This window comes from Acipenser ruthenus, chromosome 6 (assembly GCF_902713425.1).
Source record: "Acipenser ruthenus chromosome 6, fAciRut3.2 maternal haplotype, whole genome shotgun sequence".
Classification (NCBI taxonomy): domain Eukaryota; kingdom Metazoa; phylum Chordata; class Actinopteri; order Acipenseriformes; family Acipenseridae; genus Acipenser; species Acipenser ruthenus.
This window is the reverse complement of record NC_081194.1, coordinates 10,375,951-10,392,535: the sequence shown is the minus strand read 5'-3', so window position 1 is coordinate 10,392,535 and position 16,585 is coordinate 10,375,951. Positions and strand designations below refer to the sequence as shown.

At 36.1% G+C, this 16,585-nt stretch overlaps 1 protein-coding gene across 39 annotated transcripts in view; it reads left to right on the top strand.

The window, feature by feature from the left end:
• LOC117411104 (regulating synaptic membrane exocytosis protein 1-like) overlaps positions 1 to 16,585 on the top strand; it is a 130,783-nt gene that overhangs the window by 43,945 nt on the left and 70,253 nt on the right. For all 39 annotated transcript variants that reach the window (XM_059024965.1, XM_059024966.1, XM_059024970.1 and 36 more), the window contains 2 exons: positions 11,358 to 11,656; positions 13,426 to 14,276. In XM_059024965.1, the coding sequence (XP_058880948.1) occupies positions 11,358 to 11,656; positions 13,426 to 14,276 (1,150 nt within the window). The remainder of the gene's footprint in view (positions 1 to 11,357; positions 11,657 to 13,425; positions 14,277 to 16,585) is intronic.

The window sequence follows — 16,585 nt, the reverse complement described above, 5'->3', positions numbered from 1 at the left end:
GCTTCCTGGGCTGCACTGCGTAAGGAGGACAAAGTGGTTAGAATCTTTTATTAGAATCTTAATAATGCTAACAATCATGCTATATATATATATATATATATATATATATATGTATATATATATATTTATATATATATATATATATATATATATATATATGTATATATATATATATATATATATTATATTGAGCCACTGTGTCTCCATGGTTTATGACTTAGTTCATCAGTTTTTTAAATATTTATAGATTTCTTAATGTACTCTGATTATGAATTTACTTTTATGTTTGTCTAAATATAATTCTAACTGATGTACATTTTTTTTAATTTTATTTTGTGTTTGTTATGTTTCACACATTGACTGAAATGGTAAGATGCAATTAAATGATTCTGCATGATTCACATTAATATTCTCACTTGCAACACCTTTCTCTCTCTTAAGTGGCAGTCATCTAATTCCCTTTTCAAAAAGCATGATCACTCTTTGCAATGATACTTTTCTAGAAGGTCCTCTTTGCGTGATGTTCATAAACAGCTTAACAGAAGTGAAGGGGAGGCTGAAAACACCACACTGGTTCACTGACTATCTGTAGCATGTTCTTATATATTGATGATTGAGTAAAATGTGTCATATTTGGCTTTAACTTCTATTTGTCTTTTCTATTAAAATATCTGTTATACCTGTTATATATTTGATGGAAGTTCCCTCTTCACTTGCTGTGTTACAGGTAATAGAACTCCACCTGACCCTACATAGTTTCCTAAGTGCAGCATGGAATGCGAGTGTAAGGGTCAGGAGCCATATTCACAAAGCTGACTTAAGTCTAAGACTGATCATAAGTCACCAGTTTGGTCTTATTCACAAACGAGTCTAAATGGAATTTTGGACATAAGTATGGTGTTAACTTTTAGACTACCCTGGAGGAGGCTAAAGACCTAATTTGCTATTGACCCCAGCTATTTTTAACCAACATGGCTCGACAGATAATACTGCATGATTTATTTGAAGATTATGTGGAAAATTGCCTCACGCGTGTTTTTGTAGACAGGGATAGCCCTTTGGAGGTTTTTGCCGAGACTGAAGTCGATAGCGTTTTGGGAGACAGTCAATTAAAATGCTAATAAATCTTTTAAATACAGACCTTTCTCCCTCAACCAACAGAAGCAATGCAATTCCACCTTTGTTGCAGTTAAAAAAAAAGGTACATTACTATCTTTACAATCACTCAAACTTTAAATAAATGAAATTGTCAATTTTAGAGCATTTTCTTTGAAACAGAACAGTACAAATGGTTAACTATAAAACATACAAAAATGTTTGCAGTACAAGACTGTACAATTAAAAAGAAAAGCTACCTGTGACAGAACGGCCGAGTAGTGACGTCCCCAGAACAGACCCAGACGCTGACACAGAGACATACAGGTACTTGCAGGTGAAAAGTGCTGGTGCACCGTTTTTATTGAAACAAAAATAAATAAAAACGGTTGACAAAAACACTGGTCACAGAGCAAAAATAAAAGTTCAAACAAAACAAAGTCATGAACACTGACACCAAATAAACAAGTGCAGTGCTGGTGCTTCCAGCATGCCTAGCAATTGTTATATATTTTTTTACTTTCTGTTTCGTTTTTCTCGCTCTCACGTACCTGCTCTCTGTACACCCACCACGACCAGCAAAAGCTGTGGGTTTTTATACATGTGACCATCTCCGAATTAACAATAAATTAATCAGTTCGGAAATGGTCACATTCCACACGAGTTTAGTGGATGGGGCTTTAACCCCATCCATGCTGCCAAATAACAAACAAAAACACTCGTTTTTAAATAAACATTACATTCAAATCATTCCAAAACAACACACAAACCATTACTTTAAATACACACAAAACAATACATTAAATCACCTGTTCTTAAACCCCAAAATAATACATTTAAAGCCCAATACACCACATTTTCCCTGCCCCTTTAATTATGTGCAGGGCTTTTCTTCTGTCCTGCCACAATACCAAATTGTTTGATGCTGCAAGCTAGCATAGCACGAAAACATTGTATTCATTAAAAAGAAACAGTACCATAAATTAAAGGACACACAGTACAACAGCACATCAATGCACTTCTACACACCATATCACTTTATTTATAATCTTAAAATTTAATTATAACAATGTGTTATTAATAGAAAATATTAAATCCTATTTTACTATATATAAGTTTGATATTATTATATATATATATATATATATATATATATATATATATATATATATATAATATATATATATATATATATGTACAGTACATTTTCAGATATGATTATATTTCTTTCTTATAATCCCAGTGAAGGAGCCAAACTGACAATTTTCCGTCAGGCAGTGAGCAGCTAGGGAGATCGTGAAGATACGTCGTGCGAGGACAGAAACTCTGTCTATGTTAAGACTCCCAGAAAATCACTTTGTGAATCAGACTTAAGACTCGGTCATAACATAGTCTGCAAAATTGACTTAAGCCCTTTTTGGGTCTTTAGTCAGCTTTGTGAATGCAGCCCCTGGTAGGGACTGTAACACAGGAAATTGCATAATTGCATCGTGGCAGAAAAAAAAAAAAAAGTTACAAAAAAGTGATGTCTGGAAAGCAAAGTGATGAACCACAAAAGAATAAGGACTGCAAGAATTATGTTATGCGAAGAATGGTTGTATTTAACCCATGGTTATTACTCATTCAATACTAAAGCATATTTAGTTAATGCAGAATGTTTTTTTCAGAACGGAGAAAGGCATGTAAGGCAGGGTATTTCTAGATGTTTGTGTTATAAAGTAAATCCCTAATGAATCTCTTCAGAAGTTCAGTGCCGTTCCTTCTTAGGTTTTTTTGCAGCAGCTTTATTTAAGCCAAAGGATGACTAAAGCATGCATTCCTAGTAGAATAATTATAAAACGATGACCTGAAATATGTTCTGCCTTGCTTGTTCAATGTCCAGTATATTTTGGAAGTTTAATATCTTCATGTTTGTTTAATGCAAAATAATTGTACAATATTAAATTAGTGACTGAACAATAAACCGGGGAAGGGACTCCTTTTAAGTGCTGCACCTTGACCCTGCTGCTAAGACGTATAGATTACTTATTGGTCAGCCACTAATTAGATGGATATTAAAGTTAATTAGATGGATATTAAGGTTTGAAAAACAATTGCAAAGAACAAACATGAAGATATGGGACTTTATGTTGGAAAGAATCAGCTATCAGGAATTAATATTATTATAACCTGTACCTGGAAAGTGCATTAAATTCACATATATAAAAGTTTACTGTGGTAATTTTGCATGCTTTGCTGTGGTGAATGCTGCACACCAAGCTCAACCTTTTTTTTTTTTTTTACTATGCTTTTACAATGGTTTCTATGCTTACCATATTCCTCCCAGATTTGGCTATTCTTCACCACACTCTAAAAAGCTTCTTCCTTGCTTTACCAGAGTAAACATTTATAATTGAAAACACTAAAGGATCAATAATTGTCTTATAAATGGAGCATCAAGTTGGCAATAAAACTACAAACCTGCCTATTAAGTTAACTGCATATTAGGGCTGTTTTCAAATCTACTGTCTATCTGAATGCTGTTTTCTTAAAACAGAAAAAAACACACCAGGTCACAAACTTACAATAGTGTGTGGATAAAACTATCAGAGCTTCCCTAATCAGCTGAAACAAGAGGTGGAAAATTGTACCTCATACAGTGGGTTGATGCTGTACCTGTTTGGGCTTTTAGTTTGAAACCTATATTTCTATGCTCCAGATTAACAACAACAACACATGTGGGCTTCTGAAGCTTTTCTGTACCAAAGACACCGCAGTGCGTGGTACAGATAGAAAACCACTATAATAAAACACAGGCGCAAACAGTGGCAAAGACCACATAACAAATAAGCAAAACCCTACACTAATAAAAGGCAGTTTCACCAAGTGGATCAGGAATAAACAAAAAAAGACTAGGTTATAAAGTGATCTAAAACAAAGGATTCCATCCTGCTACACAGTTGGAATAATAACCTGCTGTAGATTTTGTTTTTATTCACTCATTGCACTCAATGTACTATATGGTACTAAGGGAAATGTGATAAGGAAATAAAATGTGAGATTTAATGGCATGATGGTGCCATCTAGTGTTTATGAAGTCATAAAGACTGATTAGGATGCTACACACCGTGCTTGTCCTGTTAAATCCTAAATTAACAGCATTCAGTGGATTAAAAACTAAATGAGGACAATGTAATATTACGCCTTCTTGAAAACAATAATGCAGGGAGACTCGGACACACTCTTGGTGATGTTTGTATCCTTTTCTTTTAATGATTTAAATGATGGTCCTGTTTACATCTGCCATTGATAAATCAATTTGAATCATAAAGATGTTTGTGATTCAGAAATCCTAACTGTTAAGCAAACACCAGCACAGACTTTTAGAAAAATGCATTGAAGGCTGTCAGTGGATTGTAAGCAAATACTTGGTTCCTTGCTTCATCATTGGTGGGCAAAACAAATTGGGAGGCAGAAAAATAGCAAAGGTCTTAAATCCCCAGCCGCAGAAGAATCTTATTATTCTTTTCTGATTGACACCACTTTTCATATCTTAGTGTTTTGCCCCAATTCAAATCACATTTTCTCTACCAGCCAGCCACCGTAATTTATTGTAATAAACTTAACTGTTACACACACTGCCAATGTATGTTTAAAATACAACATTAATATAGCATTTAGATTTCAAGACCACGTCACTTTAATATGTAAAATAAATATATTGCATATTACAAATAAATAAATAAATAACGGGTTAAATTGTGTATCATCAGTAGTACCCAGAATAAATTATTAATAATACTGATCTGGTAGTTTGCATTTGAAGTGCTAAATATTTTAAGAAAATGTACAACAGTATTACAATACCCTAAAAACAACACCATTCTTTCTGGGGTTGATGTACAAGCTCATTCATTATAAGGAATGGACTGTAATGTGTTTGACGACAGTCTGTAATCCTTATCCAGGATTTATAAATCAGTGAATTATCAGTGAAAAAAATGAGGTGACTATCTGTCTGTATGTATTTTAAACTGTAATGCATTCAATTGCAGCCACAAACATCAAACAAAGAAATATGAAATGGTGAGTTGTAAAAAGAAACAACTATTTTCTAAATAAAGTTATCTGATAATACCTGTCTACAAATTAAAAAAAAATTGGAGACAAGGAAAATTGAACGTCACTTTTATCAAAATCAGTTTATTTAAATGATTGTATAAAGATGGGTATCATTGTAATATAATCCTCCCTTTTCTAAATACAGCAGTGCAATAGAGTACTGTACCTACTGTGCACCAGTTAGCTCGTGCTAATTACCTGACTGTGTTCTCAGACAGGAGTGCAATAGTAATCCATGTGGTATTATCAGAGGCTTGTCCCCATTCAGTTATTTCAATGTAGTAATTATAAGCGGTGGGTGAAGTGATATTACAGTAGACGTGTTTAACTGTATATGAAATACACAAGAACTCGCCCTCTCGGTGCCATTGTACAATTGTATTTCTGTTTGTCTTTTATTTATCTATATTCTGTTATAGTATGTGTAGTATTGTTTTTTAAGATATTGATTTTATTAGATAATGTGTTTCTAATGAGAAATGATGCTCCTACAAAAAAACACACCTAATTCTTTGATTTATGGGTCTTATATATATTCCACATAAAAATAAACACTTAAAAAAAAATATATATATCTGTCGGATCGGAAATCCTGGTCTGTGCTTTCGCTGTTTGCTTAGTCTGACAGCTCAGCCCTTATTTTTAATCCAATATGAGAAGCTCAGGATACAGAGTTCAAAGAGGTGATAAGTTGATGAGGCTGTTAAACACCCTGCTATTAGAATCCCAGTTCAGGTCATTCTGTAGGGGTCTCCTTAGTGCTGCCCTGATTGGATACAGGCTCCAAGCTGTGCCCGAAACCGAATCCAGAATTCCGAGACCTGACGATTGAGTGTAAATTCTGGATGCAGACTTAACTGTGGTTACCTAATCTAAATTATGTCAGAGCATCATGGGAGATGTGATACATGGTAGCCCACTCAGTGTAACAGACATAAACGGAAAGAGATTTAAACTTTCTATATCTGGAATCCATGGTAAAAAAAAAAAAAAAGATACATTTGACCTACACTGGCCTCTTGATATAGACTTCAGTGTAGGCAGAGAATTATTTTAATTCATCGTAAGCACTAAGTGACCCTGGACCTGATTACCTGTAATGTATTTTTTCCTTTTTATACAACTGAGGTGAAAATACACTAGTCTTCTTATAATCACTGCGGTTTGGCTCAAAATCATTGTGTCTGTTCCTAAACTCTCAAACACTATTTCCACAAATATCTGGAAGTCCAGCGCAGCATATTTTTAAATCTGGACTTAAAACCTATTTATGACTATGACTTTTTTGACTCGCTCCTTCTTTTTTTATTTATTTTTTAAATGTGGTTGTTTTCCAGGACCTTACCATATTGTATATGTAGTGTATAAATCATAAATGTTACACTGAATTGTATTGGTTTTGCTTCAGAGAAGAGCAAGAGTCATCTCTGCTCAGTATAAATACATTAATTCAATTGTTTCTTTTGTTTTTCTGTGGTGCAGCTTTTATTTTTGTTCAGAAATGAACCTGGTTTCATCCAGCTCGGATATGCTGTAAGCAGGGCCAGATTAAAGGACGTAGGGGCCCTACGCTAACCCAGGGGGCCCTATGCATATTATGGCGAATGGTGTTATTGGCATATAGGGTACAGAGAGTGTGAGCGGAGTGGATCGAGACAATTATATATGGAGCGGGGGAGCAGAGCGGGGTAGTTGCTCGAGCGGAGAGCAGAGCAGACATTTCCAGCCCGCACAGCACTGAGAAGAACTGAGCACGGTTTTATTTTTCTTAAATACATGTTCGGCCATGGAGTTTGCACAAAAAAGAAAAAAGAAGGTGACAAATACAATCACTGTGCAGTATTTGCCATAATGCCTGTGCATGGTAACCATTAATTTTCCAGTTTCAAACCAAAATGAGGCACTTTTATGTTTTACAGACTTGAGAATTGCATTTTTTTAAAAAAACTTTTATATTCAATGTGATTAGTGGTGCACTTTATAATTCATTATGGAGGGAAAAATATATATTCTCCCGATTTGTGGAGCTGCCATATAAAAATGTGAGAAACGTCATCAGTGTGTCCATCTGTCTGCGGTTATTACATAGCCTGTATTGTTTTTATACAGTTCTACGGTTATGCACTATACAGTGCTATGAACACTGTTTATATTTTATGCTCCTTTAAGGGTAGTTCATACACTACAGGGTGGTCCATCAGCCCCGTTGAGACTCACTCATATGTGTTTGTGGGTTGCTTTGAGCTCCCTATGAGATATTCAGATACAAACAAGCCCAGCACAAAGCTAATTTGATACGAATCATAATAATTATAAATAGGTGAGTACACTGTACATGACATCGTAGGAACCTGTTCATTGCAAGATGGTATTTGCTAACTTTTACTTTATTTTCAATTTACGCATTTTTTCAGTACCAGTCAATAATAATGAGGAAGCTTCTTCGAATTGAATTAGATAACTTATCTGAACACTTTATGTAGGCTTTTTTCTTTGCTGGGCATGAGGCTTGTTAAACTGTGTATGCATTTATTGCCTTGTACCATACGACAGAAATCACATGCGAGTGAAAATAATTAAATCTCACTATTGTTAATGATAATTTGAATTAACATTCAAACATCCGTGGGAACATAGATCACAAAATGATGCAATATGGATCACAGACATAAAAAAAAGCTTCAGTCCCAGGCAGTAAAGTACAAAAGCATAAAGCAAGTGCATAATATACCATAATACCATAATATACAATATACCATCCACTGAGGTTAATAGATCAGTGGTTTTGTTAGTCAACCTGCCTTTTTTTTCTAAAATTGCAACCCCCAAATGAAAAAGGAAAGTTTCTAAAATTTAAAGAGGCATACTTGCACATTTGAGACAGGATAGGTTTTTAAATTGGCCCTAAAACTGAAATAAATGAATACGTAAATTGACCCTGATTCATACATTTTATCCTGCAGACTAATGCCTCTGACATTGTAGAACTAGGGACGGATCTCTCCCAGGAGGTAGAGGGCGTGGGGCGTTTGGTATAGCAGGAAGCTGCTCGCGTGAGAGACTCAGAGACATTAACCAGAAGCAAGCTTCTGTGTGCCACTCTTCCTCTGTGTGTGGGCCCGTCCATCCGTATGCAGTTTTTGTACAATGTCCCAAACAAACGGCGACCTGGTGGGGGGGCCCAATTCTGCTGGGGACTGAAGAATTGTAGGTTTGAGATCTAGTTTGTGTCTGGCCACACCACTGCAATTTGAGAATGTACATTTTAGAGAACAGTTGAGATCTGTAAACAAAACCTCTTAGTCAGAGTTTATGTTCTGTTTAATAGTCAGTTAAACGGGGCACCTTTTATGGTAAATACGTTTTTTTCTATATGATGTTGATTTATGACATACAAATTAAATTGATTCCAGAAGCTTATTTCAATTATTAATAACGATAGATTCTTGTTTTGGAAAATGTTGGCATCCATTATCCTGCATTTTCCTGATGTATTAAACAATGTTGAAGTTGTCAAATTAGACCCTAGTAGTCCCTCATCATTGTGTTTTAGTTGGTTGCCTGACGTCTGTGGATTGTTAAACTGAATCATTATTCAGCCCCGCTTTAGTTTAGATTAGTTTGGACTCAGTCCAAGTATATTCAATCAGGGAATAATGCTTGTGCGCTGTCAGAATGCTGGTCATGCAGAAACACAGCGTAGAAGTCATTTAAAATACAAGTTGCATTGTGACATTTTGTCATGATTGCTTGAAGTGTTTTACACTTTTAAACTTAACTGTAATAACTAAATGTAACAGTTTTTTTTACTTTTGAAAAATAATCAAACAAACAAACAAAACTTGTCCTGCAAGGAGCTACTTAATCATTAGCGATGGCTACCCTGTAAGTATTATAAATAATTATTACTTACTATTCAATATGGTAATACTGCCATGCAGTGGTATATTGAATTTGTGCAAAAGATACATGCTTTGATAAGAAAGCATCCATTTAAACTACAGGCATAGTGATGCTGACCATTTGATGAATCAGATTTCTTTGATTTTCCAATTAAAAATGTCTGTAGTTTCATGGGTTCCTATACAATGTTGTATACTATAGTTTTTTGGCTTATGATTTAGAAGTAAATCAGTGTGGAGATGTGGTAAGACTTATTTGTAGCCTGACACCGATTGGAGACTTGAGGTTTGACATTTTTAATAGGGCCTTTCCTCATATGTAATCAGTATTGTTGCAAAAACTGATCAATTTCCTGTTCTATTCTTTTTGGAATGTGGAAATGTCATGGGAATTTATTTGATTGTAAGTAATATACAACATATTGTCACAACTAATACATTATAAATGTATATTATCTTTTTGGACAAAATGTATAGGAACATTCAGGAGAAAAGGCTGCTTGAATTATTTATTTTATTCTCATTTAAATAAGAAAGTCCTAAATATACTGAATTTATTCTGTTGGATGTTTTTAGTATTTCAGTTTCCTTTTTTTAAGTTTGAGCAGTTGTGCACTTATCTGGGTTTGCATTGGTATTTATTTGTAACAATTCATTGTTTATATGAAAATAGAACTATAGTCAGAATAACTGGTATATAATACAATGCATTATCGTCCCTTAAGTACACCAAAAACTATAACCGTACTGGGCCCGGTTTGTTAAATCTAAGAATTATGATTGATCATGCCATATTTTAACGGGCATAAATTACTAGCAATTAATGATGTCATTATCTGTAATGGTGTCTGGTACACAATAATAACTGTTAATAATACTTGTGTTAAGGTTATAGAATTATGGTAATAATATGAAAAAAATACCTGCTAATATAACAATTTTGCCTGGAGAATTTTTACATATTTTTCTTTTCCTTTTAAAAAAGCTAAATAAAATATTTTTTAATATATTTCTTGTTGAATACAATATTGTCTGTAGACCAGACAGAAAGTAACTTAACATAAGAAAGATAGACTGCTATGACTAACAGAGAACTATATCCAGTATGCAGTCACTGTTTTCCCCTCTGTTCTGTTAAATATAAAAGTTCTTATTTTATGAAAAGCAATTTGTAAGGGAAGTTAGAAGAGCAGGCTATTTTTGAAAACTCCCAGCCTCCTTAGTTAATGAACCATTAGCGATTATATTACAGAAATGGAAAAAAAACCCCACCAGAAATATAATTCACATTGAAAAATAATATTTCTTAGTGCCCTCTGGGCAGATTCTTGTCAAAATGTCCCTTTCTTGTCGTCCCACCAATTTTAACCCAACGTTATTACCAGCATAATTATCACAGAAGCAAAAACCTTAATTATTGTCTGACTTACTGGCCTGGATGAGTTACTGATGGCCTGGATGAGTTACTGATGGAACTGGGGAGGCTGTGTGGTCCAGTGGTTAAAGAACAGGGCTTGTAACCAGAAGGTCCATTGTTCAAATCCCACCTTAGCCACCTACTCAGTATGACCCCGAGCAAATCACTTAACCTCCTTGTGCTCCGTCTTTCGGGTGAGACGTAATTGTAAGTGACCCTGCAGCTGATGCATAGTTTACACACCCTAGTCTCTGTAAGTCGCCTTGGTATAAAGGCGTCTGCTAAATAAACAAGTAATAATAATAATAAATAACTCAGGTGCTTTCTGCCCCATGCTGAAGCTTTATTACTTCATATTGTACTGGGATAGGCCTACTCGCCTCCATAGATCTTGTCATAGAGAAAGGAGCTTTGCAGATAAACAATACTCCACCCTGCACACCTGTCCAAATGGGTCCTTTAAAACCTTTATACAACAATGTTTAAGTTCTGTACTACAAGTGCCTGAGAACCGTCCTGTAGCATGTCCAGCATTTGTAGGTGACCACACCTGAGTGAAATCTACTCTGCTACCTGTAAAATATACTATTTACATTAACTCCACTATAAAAAAACAAAATGAGCATTACTAAATCGGGCCCATAGAATTTATCAGAAACCTCAAGACGAAATATATTAGCGTAACATTTAAATTATTTTAAATTATTTACAGTTCTATTATGTTTAGTTATTATTTCTTATATTTTATAATTTTTTTTATGTATTTTATTTCTTACCGTACACGTGTTCTGTTGTTATCACGAGCAGAGGGCATTTAAACTGTTTTCTTGTTTTTGAAATAGGTAATGTGGGTATGCAATTTATGTCGTAAGCAACAAGAAATTCTAACAAAATCAGGAGAATGGTTTTTTGGAAGAGGCCCGCAGCCATCCAGTCAGGATGGGGCTTTGAGCGATACAGCGACTTGTGGTGATGCGCCTAGAGAAAAGAAGGTCCGGCTTCAGGAACGGTCAAGATCCCAAACCCCACTGAGCACTGCGACAGGGTCCCAGGAGGCTCAAGCACCCATTGCACTCACCGACAGGGGCGAGGGGGTAGACATGCTATCATCCAGGTCAAGAAGTGAACCCCCAAGGGACAGGTAAGGGACTTGCACCCAGATTTGCTTCTGGGCTGTGCATTGGAAGTATGGGACAAACATAGTGGATAGTAAGTAATCAGATTCTATAAAAAGTTAAATTCCAGCTAAACACAGAAAACACCATACCCTTTCAGCAGCCTCTGTACAACTGCACATCAAACTGTTTCCAATGATTTATTTATTTTTAATATTTACACAGATCCCTTTGTGTGTGCATGCTTTTTTCCAGTGTGTCCCAGTATCAGTGAGAGGGGGTGCTGCCCTTTAAACTCTGTGCCCACAAGGAGAAATCTGATTACCTGTGCAGTAACAAATAAGAAACTCGATATCTCTTTGACAGTTAAAGTTGGTGGGTCATTTTGATATTCTATTCTATAAGGCACATTCAGTGTCTTGTGGCCTCACAGTTCCTCTTTCAGGCCCAGTATCCATGGTGACTGTTATGACTAATGCTAACTGTTAACTCTAATAAAGCAGAGGAGGCCTCAGTTTTACAGCCCGTTTGAACATTGTTTCCCCTCTTAATGATGGGTGTTAATATATTTGATTCATCCTTTTTCGGTGCTTTGCAATTGTTACAACATTATGAAATTGTAAAGTTGCATTCCTTTTTGCAATATTGTATGTGTTATGCTATATCTAATCAATCTTTGTTATTTTGGAGTTTGTAAGCTGCAACAGGCTTTATGATTATTTTGTATTGTGAACATGTAAAATACTGAATGGACGATGCAACTCATTTCAACCAAGACTTTAATAAACTCACATTGAATCACTCTTCCCTCAGATGTACCAATCCTGTTCTCAAAGGCCAAAAACCAACAACAGTAAATGATAAATGTGCTGTACTCTGCCAATCCTTGTAAACTCCTGTTTCTATACTGTATTGCTTATATTACGTGGTAGCATGCATACATTAGTATTTCTAAAATGTTTTTTTATGGAGATATGTTTTAACTAAGGACCAAACCCTCTTCTGTTAAGATACTTTTCATTTCAGTGGCATTGTTGTCAGTATTAGATGAACTCATTAAGCAAGGGCAGTGTTATGCTGTGTAACATTATCCAGAGATTCTGGGGCAAGTATATCTTTGTACAATAGCTTTAGAATTACAGTGAGCAATTATCGCTTCATATAGAGTATTTGTCCATTGTCTGGGTGGAATTATCAGGGTTCTTGGTCCAAAGCCCATGGCAGTCCAAGTGAACATTGCTAGATCAACTGGAAGAGGCTGGTGAAAATAGTGAGCAGTGGAAACTGATCTATGGAGAAGAGTGGCTAAAGATGTGTCACAGACTTGTACAAAAAGCCTGTGCATGTTATTACAAGTCATCTATAAGCTGGGATGAAGTAAGGAGGTCATGCAAACATTTTAAAAAGAAAACACTGAATGGAGGTCCAATATTTAGTTATGATCTTGAATTTTCTTGACTTGAAAGTATTATTGTTTTATTTTGAGAACATTATGGTATGTACCAATACACGCCAAATTCACTATAGCGCCATGTTGGCTGGTAATCCTGTAGGATTTTATTTGCATAGCTTTTCATTCCAAATTGTTATTACAAGGGTAATGGCAATGTAAATACTAATACTAACCCTAATACTTATTTATCTCTGATTTGGTGAAAATGTTGTGCTAATGACGATTTGGAGTAGCTTTGAGAATCTAGCCCATGGTCTGCTAACAGTTCTACCCAAGTTCTTTAATGGTAACCAATAATATATTTTCTAATGTTTAATATAACTTTTTTTTTTTTTATTCCAGGAAAAAACCCACACCATTTCAAGAGCAGAATAGGAAAGGAGGTCATAAAACTGAAAGAAAGCGGGTTCCAAAAATTCAACAGGGTGAGAGGCAGGGCGAGAGGCAGGCTGAGGAGCGCCGTGAAAGCAGACGTTTGGAGAAGGGCAGGTCACAGGATTACCAGGACATGGACGAGGAAAGTAGAAAAGCTGAGGAGGAGAAACAAAGAAAAGAGGAAGAGTTTCAGACGCCGTACCGGAGTGACCCGAACTTAGCAAGGTATCCTGTGAAACCCCAGACGGAAGAGCAGCAGATGCGGTTTCACGCAAAGGTTTCGAAAGCACGGCACGAACGGAGGCACAGTGACGTAGCTTTAGCCAACACAGAGATGGTGTCACAGGTGCCTGAAAACAGACTGGGAAGGCGGTCTCAACAGCCAGGAGCAGAGGATCGCAAGACGCCAATGGAGAATCAGAGGTCGTATTCAATAGAAAGAACTGGGGAAGTACAAATTTCGGTTTCTAAGAAAATAGCCAATCACAGCCCACCCGTGCAGAGGCACAGCCCGGTTCACGCCCAACATTTAGAGTGTAAGGACCAGGACTGGTGCAAAAAAAAGTGCCATCTAGACCCCAGTTCTGCTGTAATTATCCACAAAACTAAGAGGGAAAAGATGGAAACCATGCTGAGGAATGACTCCCTAAGTTCTGATCAGTCAGAATCCCTGAGGCCTCCCCCACCCAAACCTCACAAAACAAAAATCAAGAAAAGACAGATGTCTGTCAGCAGCTCAGAGGAAGAAGGATTGTCAACGCCAGAGTACACAAGCTGTGAAGACCCTGAGGTTGAGAGTGAAAGTATCAGTGAAAAAGGTAAGGCTTCTCTCACTCGTGTACTAATGCCAGCTATAGTTGGGCATGTTAAGACTACATACTGTACAGTAGTGGAAAAAAATAAATAAATAAAAATACAATAATAATAATAATAATTATAATAATAATAATAATAATAATAATAATAATAATAATAAAGGTATTAGTATTTTTGGAAATTAGTAAAGGCCTGCACACACCAGTGCTTTGCTTTGCTTCGTGTTGCTTTGCTTCGTGTTGCTTTGCTTCACCTTGCGTAACTTTTTTATATAATAATGATTCTATGTACCCTCACACACAAAGGCGTTGCTTCGCGTCATGTCAAGGAGCGGCACGTCCACATTTCTCCCAGAGCAATTTTTTACACACCGCTCGACCAATGCATCTGCACTCGACCAATAAAAATCAACTCCTGTGTGACGTCACCAGAAATGATAAATCCAAGGCACTGTACAACTAAACTTTATGTCTATACAGCATCTTTAACATTAGGCAATGTATACTATTAAAAATATATGAAGTTTTTTGTGGCCGTCTATGTTACACATGTACATTTTTCCTACATAAAATTATCTATTTTATTGTTCCTCCCCAATACCTGCTCCAAATTGAGCATAATCCAATTTACCTGATACATATAGCCACTCTCTGGGACCAATTAGTTGTGTGTAGGTCGTGCTCTTTTTTGTCAGATTTTCTTTCACCAATTCCAGCAGGTCCACAAAGTTTTTTTTGACATCCGGAAATACTGCTGAAAACGTTGCTCATCAGACTCAAGTTCTTGTATGAAGGTGTGATACTCCCCAAACTCCTTTCTCTTCTTCAGCGGGTCATGAGCCCACCATCTTTTCTTTCTTTTTACATAAACTGCTTAATAAAATAATCCAGTCTTCTTCCTCTTCATCCTCCTCCTCTTCTTCTGTTGATGTCACACTTTCCATGTCTTCCCAAAACACTCTTTATTAGGTAAGAGTAACTGTGGGGGGAGGGAGGGTATTTTCATGCTAAATGGAATGCTATAAAGTACTTTTTTTACCCGGGAAAGGGAATTGGTGCTTGGGTAAAGACTCGCTGGTGTGGCACTGTCTACCTCGCAGCGCGAAGCGACATGACGTGAAGCAAAGCGACCCGAAGTGAATCGCTGCTGTGTCCAGGCCTTAAGGAGACATCATTTCTTTAGAAAGGTTTGCCTGCTTGGTATAAACATTTAAAAGGCATTTTATGCAATGATTGCATTCATTAATTTATTATAGTTGTTTTTGTTATTTGGTATTTTTTAAAAGCCACTCAAATATTTAACACTTAATCCTTGGGTAGGTGCCCTTTATAGTGATAAAGCAGTTTTGATGTTGAAGCAATTAAGTGTTATAGAATGATTTTAACCCTGGGGAAGCAGATGGAAGTTTTAAACACTTTTAAAAATCTGTGCCTCAGAGAAGCAACAGTCGAAGCTCTGTCACACTCAGGAGACTTGGGATTACTAATCTTCCTAAAACCTCCATTCAGGGCTGTGAAGAATTAACTTTTTTTTTGTTACAATACTTTATATACATTACAGTACCTACACAAATTATGGGAACAACAAATGATTTAGAGCAAGACTAGGGTAGGGATTGTATTGCCCATTTTTCTTCACTCAGACACCTTACCTAATACCTTGGTATCCCTGAATAGATAATTGTCTCTTCTTTAAAAATATGCAAAAGATTTTAATGAGCAATTCATCTCAGAAGTCTAACAGTAACCCAAACTGTTCACCTTTTTCTTGGTAAGCAGTAAAACAGCTTGGTAAGGAGAAAAATGGGCAACAGAATCCCTACCCCCAGGGACTGGTTTCCGCAATTTGTGTCAGTACTGTAGATGCATAATATGTGATTTCACAGCATAATGTAGGCCACTTTGTCATTTTTTGAGTTGTTAGGGCTGCACATTAAGATGAACATTATTATTTTGTGGACCAATATTTTCTATACATTTACAATGGAGAAATAGCCCTGCACACTTTATAGCCCACTGTCAAAATCATAGGCAATGTTACTTTCTGAACATGCATTTATTTATAATTGTGTAGGAAGCTTGAACTATTACAGAGAAAGCAGAACAGGAATGCTGTCTTTGCATGAGGTGCAATAGCTGCATTGTATTTATAAACTGTAAATTGACTGTTTAAGCTCCTGTCAACCCCCGCAAAATTTGTAGCTTGTTAATTGCACATCCCCTGGGCTTGCTTGAGAAAGCGTATTCCAAGAATCTGCAGAATACAGTTAAATAAGCTTCTTTAAAACGTAAAACTTCACTACCCAGTACGT